Source organism: Anopheles arabiensis, chromosome 2, assembly GCF_016920715.1.
Source record: "Anopheles arabiensis isolate DONGOLA chromosome 2, AaraD3, whole genome shotgun sequence".
Lineage (NCBI taxonomy): Eukaryota > Metazoa > Arthropoda > Insecta > Diptera > Culicidae > Anopheles > Anopheles arabiensis.
This window is the reverse complement of record NC_053517.1, coordinates 101,434,533-101,453,530: the sequence shown is the minus strand read 5'-3', so window position 1 is coordinate 101,453,530 and position 18,998 is coordinate 101,434,533. Positions and strand designations below refer to the sequence as shown.

The 18,998-nt window shown below is 44.3% G+C and overlaps 1 protein-coding gene across 19 annotated transcripts in view; it reads right to left on the bottom strand.

The window, feature by feature from the left end:
* Window positions 1-18,998, bottom strand: part of LOC120898011 (protein alan shepard) — a 201,751-nt gene that overhangs the window by 12,321 nt on the left and 170,432 nt on the right. For 14 of the 19 annotated variants that reach the window (XM_040303295.1, XM_040303296.1, XM_040303306.1 and 11 more), the window contains 6 exons: window positions 15,096-15,334; window positions 9,900-9,958; window positions 9,385-9,509; window positions 732-903; window positions 296-669; window positions 25-195 (listed from right to left, as the gene is read on the bottom strand). In XM_040303295.1, coding sequence (XP_040159229.1) covers window positions 25-195; window positions 296-669; window positions 732-903; window positions 9,385-9,509; window positions 9,900-9,958; window positions 15,096-15,334 — 1,140 coding nt within the window. The remainder of the gene's footprint in view (window positions 1-24; window positions 196-295; window positions 670-731; window positions 904-9,384; window positions 9,510-9,899; window positions 9,959-15,095; window positions 15,335-18,998) is intronic. The other 5 variants (XM_040303301.1, XM_040303297.1, XM_040303305.1 and 2 more) reach the window with 5 other exon arrangements.

Sequence of the window (18,998 nt, the reverse complement as noted above, 5' to 3'; positions counted from 1 at the left end):
AACAAACAAAAAAAAAAACCATACCGAGGAGCCAATCTGCAGTGTTGCCAGCTGGGGCATCATGCCGTACTGGACGGCGGCTGGATTATCACTGGACATGATCATCGAGACGCCACGGGGCTGCACCGGTGTCACACCGTCCGTCTTGTACGGTGTGCCGACGCTCAGGTGCGAAGCAGGAACCTGAACGTATTGCTGCCGAGCAGAGAGACAAAGAGAGAGAGAGAGAGAAGGTTCACATAAAATGCACGCGCCCAAATGCACCCCACGCCCCATTTGCCCTCGCCTCTCTTACCCTTACCTGCTCCTCAACGGGGGCAATCGCCTGCGTCATCATGTAGCTCGGCACCCACTGGGAGCCGGGCACGGCATAGCTGCCCATCTGCGGCGTGCTGAACCCTCTGTACGGCATGTTGATGTGCGTGCCGACGTTCACGCCGATGCCGTTCTGCTGCATGTTCGGATCGTAGGTGACCGGGATGCCTTCGGCTCCCTCGCGCCAGGTTCGCGTGTTCGGGTCCGGGCTCTTGAACGGGTTCTTCTTCTTCGACCCACCGTCGGCGAACTTCACCAGCAGCGGTTCCTTCGCGTTCGGCAGCAGCGTGCCGTTGAAAATCTGTATAATCTGCTCACACTTGTCCCGTGATTCCATTCGCGCAAAACCGACACCTGGAAGAAAGAAGAGATGTTAGTGAGATTCTCTTTCTCTCGTCGCGTGTACACGCCCTTACCTTTCGACTGTGCATTCTGATCGCGCAGAATTCGGGTCGAGATGACCTGGCCGTACTTGGACAGCAGATTCTCCACGTCCGTCTCTTTGTAGTTCAAGGGAAGATTCGCGATGTACAGATTGGTAGGATCCTGCTCCTGTTGCTGCTCAGCCGGCACCACCATCGCGGGGTCCAGCGATTCCGTGCGCAAAGTGTTTCACATGATTCATGACAGAGCATTGTCGTGGGGTTGGGTATTTATGTGGGTGTGGATGTGTGTGTGTGTGTGTAAACGGGATGATGTATTTTGTGCATTTAAGGGAGCATTTTTAGGTGTTTCATCACCACACAACACAAAAACAAATGAAAGGGCATGAGGGGAGGGGAGAGAGAAGAAAATTCATTAGTATGCTTTTGCGTTGAGATGTTGTGCCTGCGCGAAGCTCTTTCTCACTATCTTTCTGTCTCTCTCTCTCTCTGGTTCTTTTTCTAAGTAGTTTCTCTGCTGTTTCTCGTTTTCTTGTTCTTGTGGAGGAGGCGAATTGGAACGGTCTTTGCTTTTCTTTACTAACAAAAAACTAAAAAAAAAGCGAACGATCTTTTTTAGTTTGTTAAGAGCACGAAAAGAAAGATAGAAGAAACAGGGGGTGGCAGAATGGGTTGTCGAAGTGGTTTATAAGGCGCACGTTTTTGTTTTTGGACGGACAGAGACAGTAATCAAAACGAATTTGTCGGACAAAAGGTACAAACACACGCGCACGTGGACTTTGCCGGGGAGGGGGAGGACGATGTGATCAAGACACCGATCAAGACACTGGAATGCTGGACAGTGTACTTTTAGACAACTCAGTTTCACTATTGGGACATGTTACATGGAGGCGACAGCAACGGGACAGCAAAGGGGTCAGCGAGATCTTGGTGAGGATTTTGAAGATACGATTACGATACACAGCAAACAGTAGAGCAGAACAAAGGCTTCAGAGGACGACAATTTTAGAGCATTGAAGCAATACACGGAGAGCAACTTTCGAACACTTGCATGATTGACGAACGGACTCGGGGGGTCCTTGGCGCGGATGTGTGATTTTGTATGAGAACCAAGCGGGCGCCGCACAACAATAATGTGAGATGAGTCAACAAAAGGGAAGAAGTCACATCTAAACAGAGATCGCATAGTTCAGGAACATCCAGATTTTGAGCAAGACTAGATATAGAACACAAGCCTAGATTTGGGGTTTTATGGGTAGTTTTATATGGTAAAAGTAGCAAATAATGTGTACTCCTTACATTATTACAGTCGACACCTGACACACGGACACCACCACGGAGTCGGAGAACTAGCCTCGGAGAAACGGAGAAACTGAACAAATGTATGTGTGAGCGTGTGAGGAAAAATGAACCAAATCTGCCTATAGTGCCTACGTTCCTTGCGTTCGAAACTCTGGTATTACTGTTCTTAAAATTGGTATAAATGGTGTATAATTGGCCGGCTCACTATGCACGTTTTTGTTTGGTTTGTTTGTTTTTACTTTTGGTTGGTTTGGTTGGAAAAATGGTAATTAGATAAATGTATATATAAATATAGATACATGATAGCAAACAAAATGCCACTAAGAGCTAGGTTGAAAGAGCGAGAGAGCGCTAGTTTTTACAAAAGTTTTGGGGTTTCTGTTTTGGTTAAGCTAATAATGATTAAAAACAAACAACAAAGGGCCGAGCATATTATTATTATTATTATACAGAGAGAAAATGAGTGTTTTTTTGGTGAGATAAATAGATAGTAGTTTTTTAGTAGTTGTGGTAGTATTTACTATACAAACAAAGTACAGCTTATTTACGTTGTAATAGCAAAAGGGGGGCTTCTTTTTCTTCCGCTTGCAACACTCTCTATGGCTATGGAGGGCTAGGTACTCATTATTACTGTCGCTGTAATTTGCACAGCGCTAAAGAGCTAGCTTTTTTTTACTTTACTTTGAAATCTGATTCTAGCTAAAGATAAAACTCTGAAGTTGTAAAAGAAATGAACGAATGTCTATTTTACTAGAAAGGCAAAAAAAAACTGTAGCAAAACAGAACAAAAAACACATCACTATAAAGAGCTATTCAAAGCAACACTACGGTAACAGTCGGTGACCCTATCTCTTCGTGTGGATTCACTTTTTTCCCTCTGATGATAGCAAAATGGAAACGAAAAACTAAACTTCAAACTGTCAAATTGAACACAAGCACATGAGCCGAATTAAACACATAAGTATGCATGTGTGTGTGTATGTGTGGTTGTGTTGTACGGATGTCACGGATTAGCGGGCGCATTTGCACAGACAGCAGAGCGATTACGATACGACCATCATCGTAGTAGGCACAATGCTTGAGATTTTGCAGGGCGGCAGCGAGCGCGTATCATTCTTTCCGTGTGTTTACAAAATGTTTGTGTGTGTGTGTGTTTTTTTTTAATCGTGAATAGTGAAATTTTACATACAGTTAGCATTCTATTAGAAACTGGTTAATACTCTGATGTGCTTTGCAATTCATTGTAATACTTTTTAGATGCTCATTTGCTCGATTTGTTTTTTTAGAATTTAGCAAGCGAAACACGAGCCGTTTGGTTTTGGATTTTTACAGAGATGTGTTAACTGTACACTGTAGCGGGTAATGTAGATTGTTTTCTTTTCGATTTTTTAAAAAAGAGATTCGAATTTCCTTTTAGAAGCTTTGGACATATGTACAACCGTTTTAGCTAGAAGCTCGATGGTTTCGATCAGCTTTCGCACGACTGAACTAGATATGCGATCAAAACGAAATACGAGAAAACTGTCAAACTCGGTATTGGTACCACTAAGAGCTAAGCTAAGTAGAGGAATAGAGAGAGAGAGTTTGAAAAGCATTTCTGGTTGGATATACTAGGCAGCGTACGGGGGGGAAGCGTTTTCAAACAAGAACCCAACAAAGGGAACAAAGGAGGCGAGCGATCAACCTTGGTTGAACTTTACATTGTACACGTGAAACATTACACACTAGCTATACCGGGGGATTGGATTCTTAAGTACAGACACACTGCTGCTGGACGTAGGGATGGATTGCTTGCTTCTTGGAAACAAATTGCGATAGGTATTGGAGCAGCTTCCTTGGAGCAAAGGGTGAACAGGGTTTTACTCCCTTTTCATTGACAAAGCTTTTTATGGCAAATAAGCTAAGAGAGAAAAAAAAACATGATTCGGATGCGCCTTTTTTATTTGATCGCTCTACCCTATTAACACCATCATTCGTGCGTCCGTGGTGTGTCATTCGTGTTGCACATAAACCCGGCCATAGCATAAAAATGGGATGCACATAATCCATCTCTGCCAGGAAAAAAGGGGTAAGACTAAGCTTTCCCGGGTTTTCCAGGTTCCGGTGGGGAGTGGTGGTGGTTAAACTGTTGACAAACCGATTTTCCGTTTTACTGCCCCCGGCTGTGTTTCGGTGTATTGTTTTGTCTTTTCAATTTGATCGTCCCAGCAATCCACGGAGCGGTAAAATTGATAAATAAACCCGATGGTGCGATGATGTGGAACACATCAAGTAGTGTGCAAACGCGGGGAAGGGTTTAAGCTTAAGCCGGAAGGTTTTCATCCTCAGCTTGTCCTGATTATCCTTTGCGAAGCGCAACGCGTTAAATAAACCTGTCCATATCACGTGGGACAGGAATATGTAAAAGGGTGGGTGTACCCTGCCGGTCGTGGTGGGTAGTTTATCTGCCGTTTATTGCCAACTTTACTGGGCATTACATACTATTATTACACACCGATGTTGTGTCCAGGTTGGATGTGTAAAGGGGGAACCGAGTCGGTAGAAAAGCAACAACCCAACATACCCAACACACCCGGCAAAGATGCAAATCGTGTAATTTTTTATCGTTTGCTCGTAAAATGATTACGACTAGAGCGCTGAGAAAGAGAGGAAGAAGAAATGAGGAGTTGCATCGTATTCTTTTTGCACAGGGGCGAGATATTCCATAAATCTTTCTATTACTTTTCCTTTTTCTGCGCGCTTTATATGGCGTCGTGTATAGTTATTGTGTAGCCCCCCATGTAGGGCGCTGCTGTAGGTAGATTGAACCCCGTACGGGTGTGGGGGGTATTATTACTTTTTCTAATTATACCACGCAGCCAGGGGCTAGAGATGTTTGCTGTCATAAGGTGGCAAAGCACCCACATACCAATGTTATTAAATAATAAGCTTTTTCATTTAATCTGATATAATTTAATGACCAGTTCAGATAAGATTTGAACTAAGGACCTTGGGTATACAAGGCCGAGCATTTTGCATGACACTAGGAGGTGAACAGCTAGGTGTAGAGATAACAATGCCAGTTAAACTCACGACATCGAACATTGCCAGCTTTCAGATCTAGTTCTGGGCCTGAATCTGGACAATGATAGTTATTTCTTGCAAATATTCTCCAAAGGATACAACAAGGATCGCATTATAATTGAAACTATCTTCTAAAAGTACTCCAAATTTGATGAACGATTGTACTCTTCTACACAAAAGCAAATCCCCCTTACACGATAGTGAAACTTTTACTGAAACACAAGCGCTAACATGATCGGTGGGACGGGATTGAAAGGATTTGCAGCATTTTCTAGTTCACAAAACGGGGCAACAGGATTACGACGACTACTGGCAAACTAGGGCTAGAACTACAACGTTCGGGCGACGTACGGATGGTTGGACGGAATCAGCGAGGAGCGATGTATCTCAAAATGTACGGGAAGCAACAATCGTAGATCGGTAAACGGAACACAAACAAACAACTCTAGAGTAGACCGCAGCACAACTGATTGGAGGTAAAACGGGTGATGGGAGTTTGGGAGGCTGTTTTTTGTTGTTGTTGTTCATTGAACGACGGGACGGAACACACTAGCAGGTGAAACATTATTTATATACTATATTTATAACAAGAAGTAGTAGTTGAAGTAGTAGAAGAAGAAGAAGAAGAAGTAACGAGAAAAACAAAAACCACAAACACACAACACTATCTCTGTCCGCTATGGTCAAACACAAACTTGCGCTCGCGCTGCGTTCGATTCCATCCCCCCGACTAATGACGATGGGGGGGCGGGGCGATAGATGACGCAGCAGAGACGCACTAAAAGAGACACTATGGTTTTTTTTTTGAATATATATGAAACTCCTCTCAGGTGTAAACACAACAAAACTTCAAACCTCTATTCTATATGGCACTAATATTGGATCGCTAGTTTTGGGCAGGTCAGAGCTATTACGGGTGGGACGGACTGGGGTTTGGAGTTATCGCTTATCAACATATCGTGACTAATGGCAACAAACCGAGTTTTTGGGGGGAGGGGGGATCTTGAACGGTGTTGGATACTCGGTTCGAAGCTCGGTACCGCACTATTCTAAAAGGGGCAAAGGGACACGTGGAGTATCGGGAGAGGAGCCGGGAGTCGGAAGATGTTTTAAACACTCATTTCTATCAAAAAACAAACACACTCACACACGCATACACTCATACACACTCTAGTGTCAATTGAGAGAGGTACAGGAGGCGCGTTACTACTACAACCTCCCCTCTGTCGTCCCGGTAAGTGTCAGCCGGGCACTTATAGGGTTTTCCAAGAGTTCTCATAACTGTGAGACACTTTATTGACTCCTTCTTACGTGAAATGAACTTAATGTAATGGGAATTGGACTCTATAGCACACTTGTTGGACAAATCCAGTTGGATTTTCCAAAGAGCCTCTCTTAAAAGGGTGCCATAGAGTCCAATTTCCATCATATGAAGTTCACTTCCAATAGGAAAGAATCAAGGAAGTGTGCCGCAACTATGAGAACCCCTGGAAACCCCTGTATGCAGTCCTATGTGGCATGGATTGGTATGTACGTATGTGTGTGTGTGTGTGTGGAGTGTGCTGTAGGAAAACCCCTCCTACCGTGTGTCGTTTGTTTTTGAATTTTCAGTTTAAAAATTGTCTGAAGTACGCTACCAACTCTCTAACACGTCATTGATCGTAGGGCGAAATTAAAACAAATGGAAGGATATCGCACAAAACAATATAAGAATTAAAAAAAAAACAACAAAACAATCCAAACAAGATGAATGAGATGTAAAGAAGGGGTGGTTTGGGGGGTGTTTTGAGTCAAAACGGCAAAACTGGAGTGTCTCTCACGCACATGTTTCCAAAAAAGGGCAAGAAAACAACGAAACAATCTACATAATTGGTTAGTACTGTGGGGATAGTAGTAGTACGATAGAGTAGTGTAGTATTAACAGTAGAGTGCACACACACTGTTATCTGCAGCAGGTAGCTCGCACACACACACACATGCTAATAGCACAGGGTTCGTTAGTATGAGACTGAAATTAAGCTACTTCGAATCAATGTTTGAAGTACAACAGTAGTAGTAGTAGTAGTAGTAGTAGTAGCCCATGCCCAGGGTAACTTGGTTAGTATGTGGTGCGTATATATGACATTGTTGAGGGGTTGGTTGTCGTGCCAATTCACATTGTAGTGTGTGTGTGTTTTTTTTTTGTACAAAATCGCACATTTTAGTCGATTGTTCTCTGTTAGAACGTGGAAGTAGGTACGTGTTTGTATGTGTTTTATGTTCTCTGTTATGTGATGTATAGTGCCTCGTTTGTTGCATTGGATCACCCATTAAGTGTGTAAGTATTTTTTTTTGTGTCTCTAATTGTGTGGCGCATTTTGTGGGGATGGTAATGGAAAAAAAGGATAAATCAAAAACCATCCAACAGAGTGGGAAAGAATCAGAAGCATACTTGGGAAATTGTTGTTTTTTTGTTGTTTTGTCCCAAGCTGCTTCTTATTGCAATGCTGGTTCAACAGTGTGTTTGAAGAAAAAAAAAGGTCCATGAACTTTGACCCCATTAGTTTGCCCTCGCAAGCGTGCGTTGGGTTCGGAGGGGCACAGGCAAGAGGTACACCGTTGAGTGGGTGTGTATTGCAATTTCATTGAAGTGTAATATTAATTATTAACTCGTTTAAACTTCCCTCTGCCTCCTATCCAAAAGAGAGTAAGAGAGAGAGGGAGCACGATATGAATTCTGCACAAGAAAAGGGCGAGGGCGAGACAGAATAACAACAACAGCAAAAAAAAGCAACGAGCATTTTCATCACCTAGGAGAAATTGGTTAAACATAATCAACGGAAAGCCTTTCCGGCTTTATAGACGGCAGGCATGGTAGGCGTTGGCGTTCGCGTTATACACGGCAGGCAAGTTTAGTTGGGTTTGTGTAACAGCACGCGTGTGTGTGTGGGGAAAAAGAAGTAGCACACAAAAAAGAGCTCCAAGAAGGACCGGAGAGACGCACACCGGAAGTTTCCTGTGGGTGTATAGCGACAGCAAACCCTAAACAAAAAAAAATGGTAGGGAAACTTTTTCTCCACTTTTCCACCAGCCACCACACCGTGGTGTTTGTTGAGGACCTGAAGGGGGTCGTCTTTTTTGCGCTCTTATTGAAAGTTTTTCCCCCAAAATCACGACGGCTAGCCGACGGATTCCTGGGCGTTGGGAGGTGGTTTTGGTTCGTACTTTTTGTTTGGCTTTTGCTTCTTTCCTCCCTTTAAGTAGGGCTGTTTGTTGTTTTTGTTGTGTCTCGCAATGAGATGAGAGTGAAAATTAGCTTTACGAATAAAGCATTCAAATCCCCTTTGAGGGATTCCGTTTTCAGACGGGGATCGTTCGCTTCGTTCGGCAACCTTCGGGTGTGATTTTTGTTACGGGATAGTAGTTTTTTGTTCGTTTTTTTGTTGTTTTGAATTAGCTTTTTTTGCTGATTTGTTGTTGCAGTTACCGGGTGAGGGGGAGAGATGAAGTACGGTTAAGGATAAAGCCGTAATCCGCATAAAGACGGATACGGGCCGCTTCGAAACGTAATAGGAAGAAAGGAAGAAGGAGCGAAACGTGAACACGTAAAACTGTGTGTTATTGTTTTAAAAGGGGGAAAAGTAGAAAACGAAGAAAAACTTTACTCTTCGCACAAACAAGAAGAGATTTTTGTTTGCTTCAAAAACATATAACTCAAATAATACGAATAGTAAAATGTGAAACAAATCGATAAATGACAATTGATGTCAGATGTACCGTATAGAATGCAAAAAACACACAACACCAAACTGTTGAACCAAAGAAACAAACGAAAATAGTGTGAGAAAAAAAACACACACACAAAATAGTAATCAATAGAACACAACAGTAATGGGTGTAAAATCCATTGGCGGGATGTATTAGGTCACTGGCGTTGTCGGTCCGTTTGGCTAATTGGTGGGATTGCCTATATTTAGTCAATAGTACACACACACAAGCCGTCTGCATGTCCTCGTCCATGACAGTTGGTGTTGATGTGTGGTTGATAGTGTGCATGCGTATGTCAGTGTGAGAAGGTTTAGTAGAGTACGGTCTCTCTTCTAACTATGTTCCCGTGATACTCTGTGTTGTCTGTGTGTGTGTGTGTGGTTAGAGTTTTGTATGTATGTGTGTTTGTGAGTTTGGTTGTTTAGCTAGAGAAACGGGCTCGTCTTTTCACAAGAGAGAAAAACCGGGGTAAAAAAGGGTGGGCAGAGTAGTTGTGGAAGGGAAGGAAAGGCCTGGGGCAGGGGTAGGGGTAGGGGGGAAAGTGTAAGTATTACTTGCATGCAAACAAACGTACAATGGCCGGCCTATGTAGCACCCAGATACCCACTTTGGCCATCTGAGCTTGGATGCCCTTCGCTTGAAGCCCTTTGACGGCGCCCTCGGCACAGGACGGCGACTCGAAGTCAACAAATCCGTATCCTGGATTTGTTTGTTGTTCGGCAATCGTTGGTTGGTTGGTTGGTTGGTTGGAGCGCACCCACCCGAGCAGGAAGAAAAGAGAAAATGCAGAAGAAAGCGGACAAAAAAGAAAGGAAGAAATTAATGAAAATCATCGATCGTAGCGCGCGCATGGGGTAGAGGTGGATTGGTTGGTGGTGTTTGGAGTTTGTCCGGGGGAAGCCATATTTGTGGGCAAATTGGTGGAACGTTTTCCATTTGCCCCACTCCCCTGCTGTGTTTGTGTTTCATTTTCAATCCTTCTGCACTGTGTGCAGATCGAAGGTAGGAAAGGGAAGACTTGTGCGGACATTAATTTTCTACACCACTCTCTCCGTTTTCGCACCATTAACCGAACGTATTGGATCTTACCTTTACACTTGTTTGTTGTTTTATCTAATATTGCCTTTGTAGAGATGATGTTTCCATACCTGCAATGGAAAAGAAAAGAGTGAAAAAATATTAGGAACTGAAATAAACGTTTAAACGGGGAAATCCTTGCAAATGTTTGTGTCAAAAATATAATGAATTCATTCGCCATTTCGTGCAATTTATTCCGAGCCGGTGGAAAAAAACACACAACGTGATAAATATATTTTGCTACCGGAAGCGAAAAAAAAGAAGCAAGCCAAATCTGTGCGTCTGTGTGTTCGTGATCTCCAATAACGATCGGACAATAATTAATGGCAAACAGTTTTCGATTGCTGCTGGCTGCTGCTTCTTTCTACCTTCTTCTCCGCCAACAACACACTCATTATCGTTAACCGTTCGTCCTTCCGCCGGACATTGACTAACACACACACGTACGCTGGCCACGGTGGCACTTTCCGAGCTGTGAAGCGTTAATTTTTTCACCGGTTTTTTCCACCCCAAACACCACACGGGATAGCTGTTTTTTTCTCTCGGTAGGGACAATTTGCTATAGTAGCCGTGTTCCCTTTTTTAATATACGGAAAAAAGCAAAGCAAAAAAAACAAACAAAAAACAAGAAGCACAAATAAATAAAACAGAAATCTCCGGGACATAAAAACGGTTCCACTCGCACACACGGAACCGTAACCACGTGAGGTGTTTTGTTGGTGGGAGAGAATGCATTGGAAGAAGAAAAAAAAACAGGATTCATCTGCTCACATACACACATTCCTTGGGAGAGGGGGAGGGGAAAGCCCTATCAGCGAGGGAAAGGGACACAATGAATGGGAAATTAATTTTGGAACGATGTACTTGAAAGTGTAAACAATTTCCGGGCAGCAAGAACCACGTGGAGAGCTCGGAATACCCGTCCCTACCCACCCCCTGCGAGAGACCACTGTGGGAAAACTCGTTAGCGCGCACATTGCTGTGCCGCGGTGTGTGTGTCCTTTTGGTCGCGGCGTGTGTTATGGTACAATGGCAAACGAAAAGTTCCACCCGGCAGAGAGGCTTGCGGGATCCGAGGAGGGTCCGATAATTAAGCGTATCCTATTTCGATGCAATGGTAGTGGTCACCGTAGTAGCGAGTGTGGTGTGGGTGGGACCATTCGGTGCCCGCTCGGGTGTCCGTGCTTAAGGGACCATAAACCCTCCACCCAACGGGCCAACACATAATCATTGTGTGCTTTCCTCGGTGCACACAACACAGCACAGCAGAGAGGTAGAACAACAACAAAAAAAAAAAACAAACCAACCACCTCCCAAGCACACAATAGCCCAACATAAAACCCCCAGAACCGGACGTCGAACAAAGTGCAAAAGTGCAGCAGTGCATTAGAAAATAAGGCGAAAAAAAAACGGGATTAAAAACAAAACAAAAAAGTCGCAGAAAAGGCACAAGCAAAATAAATGTACCGTCAAGGCAGGATTTGTTTTTACGGGATGGGGCGGCAGACAGAAATTCAACAAAACAGCGGTAACAGCACCGTTGAAAAATAATGCAAATTAGCGAGCAGACTGCAGCAGCAGCAACGGCAGCAGTCTGAGCACCAGAACCAAACAATAAACAATTCAACGGTATTCAAAGGGGTTGAGCAGAAGAAAGCTCCCTCTTTCGGCGAAAGAAAAACCCCAACAGGATGACTAATGAACGGGTAGTCGTCCGAGAATGATGATTCGTGTACCATCGTTGGCCCCTTTTACGGGTCAGGGTGGGGAGGAAGGGACGAAGGAGGACGAATAAGCTCTTCCTGTCTGCTAACGAAAGGCGTTGAAATGCCATTTGAATAAATGTCGCTATGTAGAAATTTGTATTTTTAATTTAAGACATAGCACTACTAAGCATGGAGAAATATTACGGACTGATGTGTAAATGAGTCAGATTAAGTGAATTTAACGTTACTGCTAATTATTTTCATTCCACGTTTGCTCCACGTTACGGTAGAAAGATTGCAAGTTATTTGTTTGCAGGCATGAAGAAGCTTACGTTAATGAAATGAGATTCGTTCTTTAGTAGTGATCTTGTCTCCTAAGTAACTTATAATTTTCCCGCTAGATGGCGTATGTCATTAAAGAGGAAGCAAACGCATTAAACTTGTCGTGAAATATCACAACGCTATACTGATAATTTTCGATCTGTCTGATGTATCTGTTGGCAAATCAAACTAGGCAACACATTCAACACATTTCTTGCATCAACCGCCATCCCACCGAAGCTTATCGATAACTTGTTTATTGATCTTTTTCTCTGCTTCTAAACGTTCGGTACGCAGGACGTAGGGACGGAACGTGATTGGTTTCGCATGACACACAGCACACACCAAACCAAGAAGTGCCGAGTGCCAGCCTCGCCAGCTAATTATAGCCGTCATTCAGTGAGCTTCCGAGAAGGTCCAGCATCTTCCAGCGCACGGTCCCATTCCTTGAATTCAGCGGGGCCCACGGACACCACGGACACCACCCCAAACGTCCTGCGAACGAACCTTACCGCTTCCCAATCATTTATCGCAAGTGACAGCAGGAAATATGAGGGCGGATGTGAAGGTCCTTTTGGGTGTCGCAAACCTGTAGTAACCTTCACAGCCAAGGTTCAACAAATTACACCGGAGTTTTGGTTGAACAATGTATGTATAATACATGTGTGCGCTTCTATTAAGATTTTTCGTTCGTGACTTATAGCACTTACGCTTCCCGCGGTTGCATTTAACGCGTGTGGAATAAATTGTGAGAAATTCGGGAAAGAAACCGAACTGATTGGTGGAAGAGGGGTCTGTCCAGAGTCTAGAACGTGTCTAGAAAAAAATCCCTCCCATCGCCAGGATCAATTACAGCACCGGAAACATGCATTGACGACGGTAAACATTGCTCACTTATCATCGTGTCGGCGAGGTAATGACTTTTGCCGAAAAGTGGCCCAGCCCTTAGCCCAATTCATCTTTGCCCACTTCACTAAGGTAATGGGGCTGAAGCATTATGAAGCGCTACATCGCACAACCATCATGCAACCTGCCTCCCTCCCGGCCCACAATTCGATCAAAATGTACTGCGAAGCATAATAATGAAGTTTTACCAAATTAATGCCAACGCTAGCACACACAGCAGGGCCAGCAGGGCAGCAGAGAGGGCAAGCGTGCGCGCGTGAGTCGACTATTTGAACAACCGGGCAGGCAACGGCGTCCCCATCATCAATAAGAATCGGCAGATTCTTGGCAGAATATTAAGACCGGTCATGCCGGTGGTTGGTGCCGGTTGGTGGCAGGAAACGGCGGGAAGACAATAAATAGAAAAAAATGGATAACAGATCCTTTATTGAACGGTTTTTAGTGATTTGGGCCCATGGTTCATATTTCTAGCGCTTAGACGAATTTCCAGTGGAAGAGGAGTGTGAAATATTAGATGAAATTTCCTGTCACATTTTCTCTCTCCTGCTCGATTCTTTGTAGCATTTTGGCAAATTTCCCAGAAATTCGCGCGCCGCTCGTTTATCGGCCTTCCAGCCGGGGGAGCGGCCGATGTACATATTGGTGAAATGTAATGAACGCGACCAAGGATACACGCACACACCACACACACACGTAGCGAGTTGAGCAAATGGCACGGGCTAGAGTCGAGTGAATAGCAACATAGCAGCAGCAGCAGCATCAGTGGCAGCAGTAACACCAAGAGCATCAGCAAAACCATCGCATAATTTCCATGCTTCGCATGAATAAAAGATTGATTGTGGGATTTGTGGGCATTCAGCAGCAGCAGCAGCAGTAGCACAACGCACACAATCACTCTTCACCCGCTGCCTTTGGTCGCGCTTTGGTGTCCTTTTCGCAGGATGCGAGGATGTTTCACAATTTCAGCGACAGCAGAGCGCCCGACGAGCGGAGGGCAAATATTAACGGCCAAAAAACACAGTAACGGTTCGTTGCTTTTTGGGAGTGGGAGCCAACGAAAGAGAGAGAGAGAGCGTGTGATGAAGAGGTGGAAAGAACAAGAAGAAAACTCATTTAGAGTTATTGTTCCAACCCGGGAGCTCTGAGAGGCAGAGTCGGAGCTCCGGAACTCCGGTGTCGGAGCTCTCCTAAACTGTTCCGATTGCACCCAGTGCCATCGTACCGGAAATCCGTACAATTGCCAAAGCGCCGTAAACCAAGAGACACAGGAGGAAGCATTTCGGGAAGAGGGCAAATAGAGTGGTAGCAATCTCATCTCCACACTATAGAGTGAGATTGAGCCCAGCCGCAGAATGGTTTGGATGTTGTGGAGGATGGTGGCACACACACACACACACGCCCATTAGCGTTGGAGAGTAACTAGCGGGGGGGCTAGTGCTGGGGCTGCCACTCGTAAAGTGTGGCAGAATTGATGACATTTATGCGCAATCATTCGAGACGCGTGAGCTTTTGCGCTTGCCGGTGGTCTCTCTATGGTGGTTTACGGGCGATGAAATGGCGATGCCTTTTTGGACGGCGTTGTGGGAGGGATGTGGATGCTGATGGTGGGGGGTAGTGGTAGTGCTGGGCTTAGTGAAGCTAAACCACTTAACCCTCACAGTTAAAGTTACACAGTGCGTGGTTTTGGTGTGGTTGTGTGATATTAAAATTAGTGAAACGATGAGTTTGATTTTATGATGATAGTGACAGGTTTGAGTATTTCAGTATCGAGTATTGCAATATGTTCATTATTTTGCTTTAAAAAACAATTTATTTAACGATACTTTCTGTGAGCATTACTTGTAGCAATGGCACATTTGTTAAAGCTCAAGCAAGATCCTTCCACGAATCTGTAACAACTTCACCGAAAAAAAAGGCTTAAACCTTCCATTCCTTCCAAGAACAGCTTGCTGCTCTTTCCTCCTTACTGTTTAATAATTCATACTACATTGGGCGGTAGGGTAAAGAGCGCCCGCGTTTGATTGCATCATCCCACGCGGCGGTTAAAAGGCCATGCTTCATATATTTCACCCAGATTTACACAGCATGTAACAGAGGCGCAAACACAGCCGACGAACGGCAGAAAATATTAATAACCCCGGCACACCAGCGCGCGCGCGTCACATGCTAATCGCATCGGATCACGCCCCCACCACATCATTGTTGACATTATTTGCAAGGATTTGGTCTCCCCACCTATTCCCCCCTTTCCCTCCCTTTCAGCAGGGTTACTTACTGTGCACACATGTTGACAAGGTCCTTGTCGGTCGTGCCCTGTTGCAGGCCGCGAATGTAGAGGTTCGTTTTGGACAGCTGCTCCGTCTGCTGTGGCGTGTTGCTAGGACCCATCGTGTTGTTTGTGTTGGTCGTGTTGCTCAGGCTCGTGCTCAGGGTGCCGCTCTGCGAGCCGGTGTTGGACGAGCTGCTCGAGTTCGTGTTGCTGGGCGACGCTGCTGTCGGCACACGCTGTCCGTACTATGAAGAGGGAGGGAGAGAGAGAGAGAGAGAGAGAGAGAGAGAGAGAGAGAGAGAGAGAGTGAACGAGGTGTTACGATTAGTTCAATGTTAGTGATGAGTTTAGTATAAACATAGACTTGAAATCGATTGTTTTTTAGATATATTTGGAGTTCTGAGGTTTTTTTTAATGGCTTATGATATTAATTAGATTACGTTTGTGGTGGAATTGTACCATTGGAGTTGAAGTTCTCCATTTTAATGTGGATGAGAAGGATTTCAACAGCTGAAATAGTTCAGAAAGTCTTGTTCTGTCTTTCCAATTATCCAGACATCACGCTTTTCTTGGAATTGCAATCCTTATTTCATTCAGTATGCAAAACTTTTCCAACTAGTACTTCAGTTTTTGTAACGAACCTAAAGTATTGATCATTTTGTGCATACCTTCTTAAGTCTTTAAGAGGATGTCAACATGATGCATTTTAAGTGGATTTTATTAAACGTTTCATCTTTGAATTTCTGATTCGGGATCTACCATGAATTCAGGATCTTGGGACTTTCTGTCTTGAGATCTCTTACACGCGATCCCTAGAGCAGCGAAAGCGTAGGGATTAATATAACAAAACCGGCCCCGTAGTCTCGTCGACAAACGATGGAAAACGAAACTAATGAATCTTGCAACAGTGTGTAATTGTGCTTTGAAGTGTTTGTAGCACGGCCATGACACCACACCATCCCAACCAAGTAGGCATTGTTTACTTTACTCGCCCCGTCCCGGTTTTTCCATTCTGCCAAGGATATGCATTCGGCTGACGACTGTCCAAGATCAGACGCTTCCGCGTTCGGGACCGTGAAAATGCCTGAAACGATTTTTCTAACGGGCGAAACACACTGAAAGCAAAATAACCTCCGAGGAAATAAAACTGACAAACGAAATGCCTTCCGGAATGATGGTGGTGCCGAAGAAAACGGACAGCACAGAACGCGAGAGAGAGAGAGAGAGAGAGAGAGAGAGAGAGAGAGAGAGAAATAAACAAAGAGACTGTCCCAACTCTCAGGACAGACGGTGCTTCTACTTCCTCCGCTGCGTCCCCGCGGCTTGATTAATTCGAAAATTTTAATAAAACATTTTTGCGCTTCAGCGCCTCTTCCTTATTCCAACACGAAAAGCAATGGGGGGAAGATTGAAGGGTTTTTTTGTTGTTGTTGTTGGGAAAGGGGGATACTTTCTCGAAATCGAATTTTCTCCGAATTCTGCACCGCTCCAGGCGGGACGGCTCCTAACGCGGACGAGGGTTTAGCAACAAGGGAAGGATAACACGTGCTGATATGGTAAAAGCATCAACTTGGAAACTTACAAATCCATACACACATTTGCATAGCCGTTGTAGACACACAGAGAAAGAGAGAGTGAGAGAGAGAACAGCGTCAGTTTAAAACATACAGCACACATAGGCATATCATCATCCGTTTTGTGCTGCTGGTGGAGCAAGTTCCTGGAGCAACTTTTCCGGCCCAAAAAAAAAGAAGTAAAAATGCAAGGATGTTTTACAGCCGGGAAAACCGTGCAGCAAAAAACAACTTCAAATAATATACATTTTTGTGTTTCCTCACTTTCCACTTTCGGGATCTTCTTTCGGGTGGTATGCGGGGCTGCTGCAGTGAGCTTGACGAGCTTGACGAGCTTGTGTGCGAGATAAAAATATGAACCAATACTGGGAGGAAAAAAGGGTCATCGTAGCTTTTCTTTGGTTAAGCGCGGTTTCTTTTCTCCACAGTGTTCCGCACTGCCTCGAAGCGATTCGATGTGTCGAGCGACGAACGACCCGGTTCATCCGGTTCCTTTGACGGTCGACGGAGGAGATATGCGCATACACAAGATGATCTGCCACTTCGCCTAGGAAGAAGGAGTGTTCCTCTTTCCTGTGAGAGAGAGAGCTGCACGGTTTTAAGTTATGCTGTCGTGGTGATGTTTGAAAAGAGTGTTCAATTTATTTATTTTTCCATTTTCCCTCGTTTGGGGGTTCACCCCGCAAAGACATCACACCGGCGTCCGATGATGACAACACTATCTCTCGTACGTCCGATTGCTGAACGTTAGCAGTTGCAGGTGGTGCGCGCCTACTGTTTGGCAAAGGGTGGAATTTTAAAAACTTCTTCTTTCATTGGTACGCTTTTCAGTGCCATTCTTTGGAGCTCACCCCATAGTAAGCTATGGTATAGTAAGCTCACCCCAAACCGAGTATGTGAGTGTGTGTGTGTGTTTGTAAGGCCAAATGCGCTTGAATCCCCGCGTCTCATCAGTATGCAGCAGCAGCAAAACGGCGAGGACGAAAACGCTGAGCGCCACTCGTACGCGGAGGAATGTTCTATACACGCGCACCCGGGAGATGCTAAAATATTTATCCGATTGTATTTGTCCTTATCGAGAAGCATTTTCTCGTGTGTCCTCGTGCTTCTTCTTCTTCAATCCCTTGTGCAACCCCCGCCCTTTCTAGTGCAACGCTAGCATGGTACGAGGACGCTTGAATCCAGGTGTGGCTTGATCGCATTTCCCATGAGGTTTGGTTTCGATTCTACTTTATTTTTATTTTTTTTTATTTTTTTGCGCAGGATTGTTAGTTCAGCATTTGAGCTGACACATTATGCAAGTGGCACTACGGGTTGGATTTGGCTGCAGTGGAAATTTGAGTTTGTATAAGCTTACAGATTTAAGGTATTATACAAGCCGGTAGAGTGTGCATTTTAATGTAATGGCAAGCATGCTTTTCGTAGTGTGAAGTTGTTTGGAATAAGTTTGGAAGTGGAATTGGAAGCACAAACACGAAGTTTGCTATCAAGAGTTTTTTTTGCCTCAATAACTGCCGTGAATGTTAGGGAAATGTAAGTAAACGTTGTTGTTAAACCACAAGACAATGACGTTAAAGGCGCCATCATGTGCATTTCTTATCAATATAGGAAATTTAACGTTTGTATCGTTAAATAATTTGTTAGCATTGTTGCAATGCGACAACAGAAAAGCGATACAACCAACACAAAACTCCACAAACGTTGAAAAAAGACGCCAATACTCGTTTAATGAACATTTCGGATGATATCACCGATGGGCTAGCTTTTGTGAGTTTCTTCTGTGCTTGGTCCTTGTGTCCTATTTCGAAACCAAATCATTCTCGGAAAATAGAAAACCCCCCAAGAGCAAATCTTAGAGTAGCGTGGGCAGTCAGTCAAATAGAAGTGTGAAAAGGCATCCGCGTTCAGACACACATTCCTTGTACAATTTTCCGGCCCGTCGCTGTCGGTCCTGTACTTTTGCGCAAATCATTTTTTACTTTTCTTTCTTTCTTGTGATTCACTCCCGGTACTGCGAACAATGTACACGAGCGTAAATTATTGTATTGACTGATGGAAAGCAAACGATCTGAATTCTTGGAAAATGGTTCGCGTAACACCTTTCGTCTTTGTTGCTTCGTGAGCTGATTGCTGATTGTTTCAGTTAAAAGTATACATTTAATGTAATATATTGAACTAAAATGGCCTGTATGTCATACGTGTTTCCCGAAACATTTATAAATCCGAACCAATTCTGCCTTTAGGCTCGAGGTGTCTATTACGTGTACCAAACCCAAAGAATAGTTTTCCCGCTATTGGTTACGTTTATTCGATTTGTTTAGGGGCTACGAAGGAC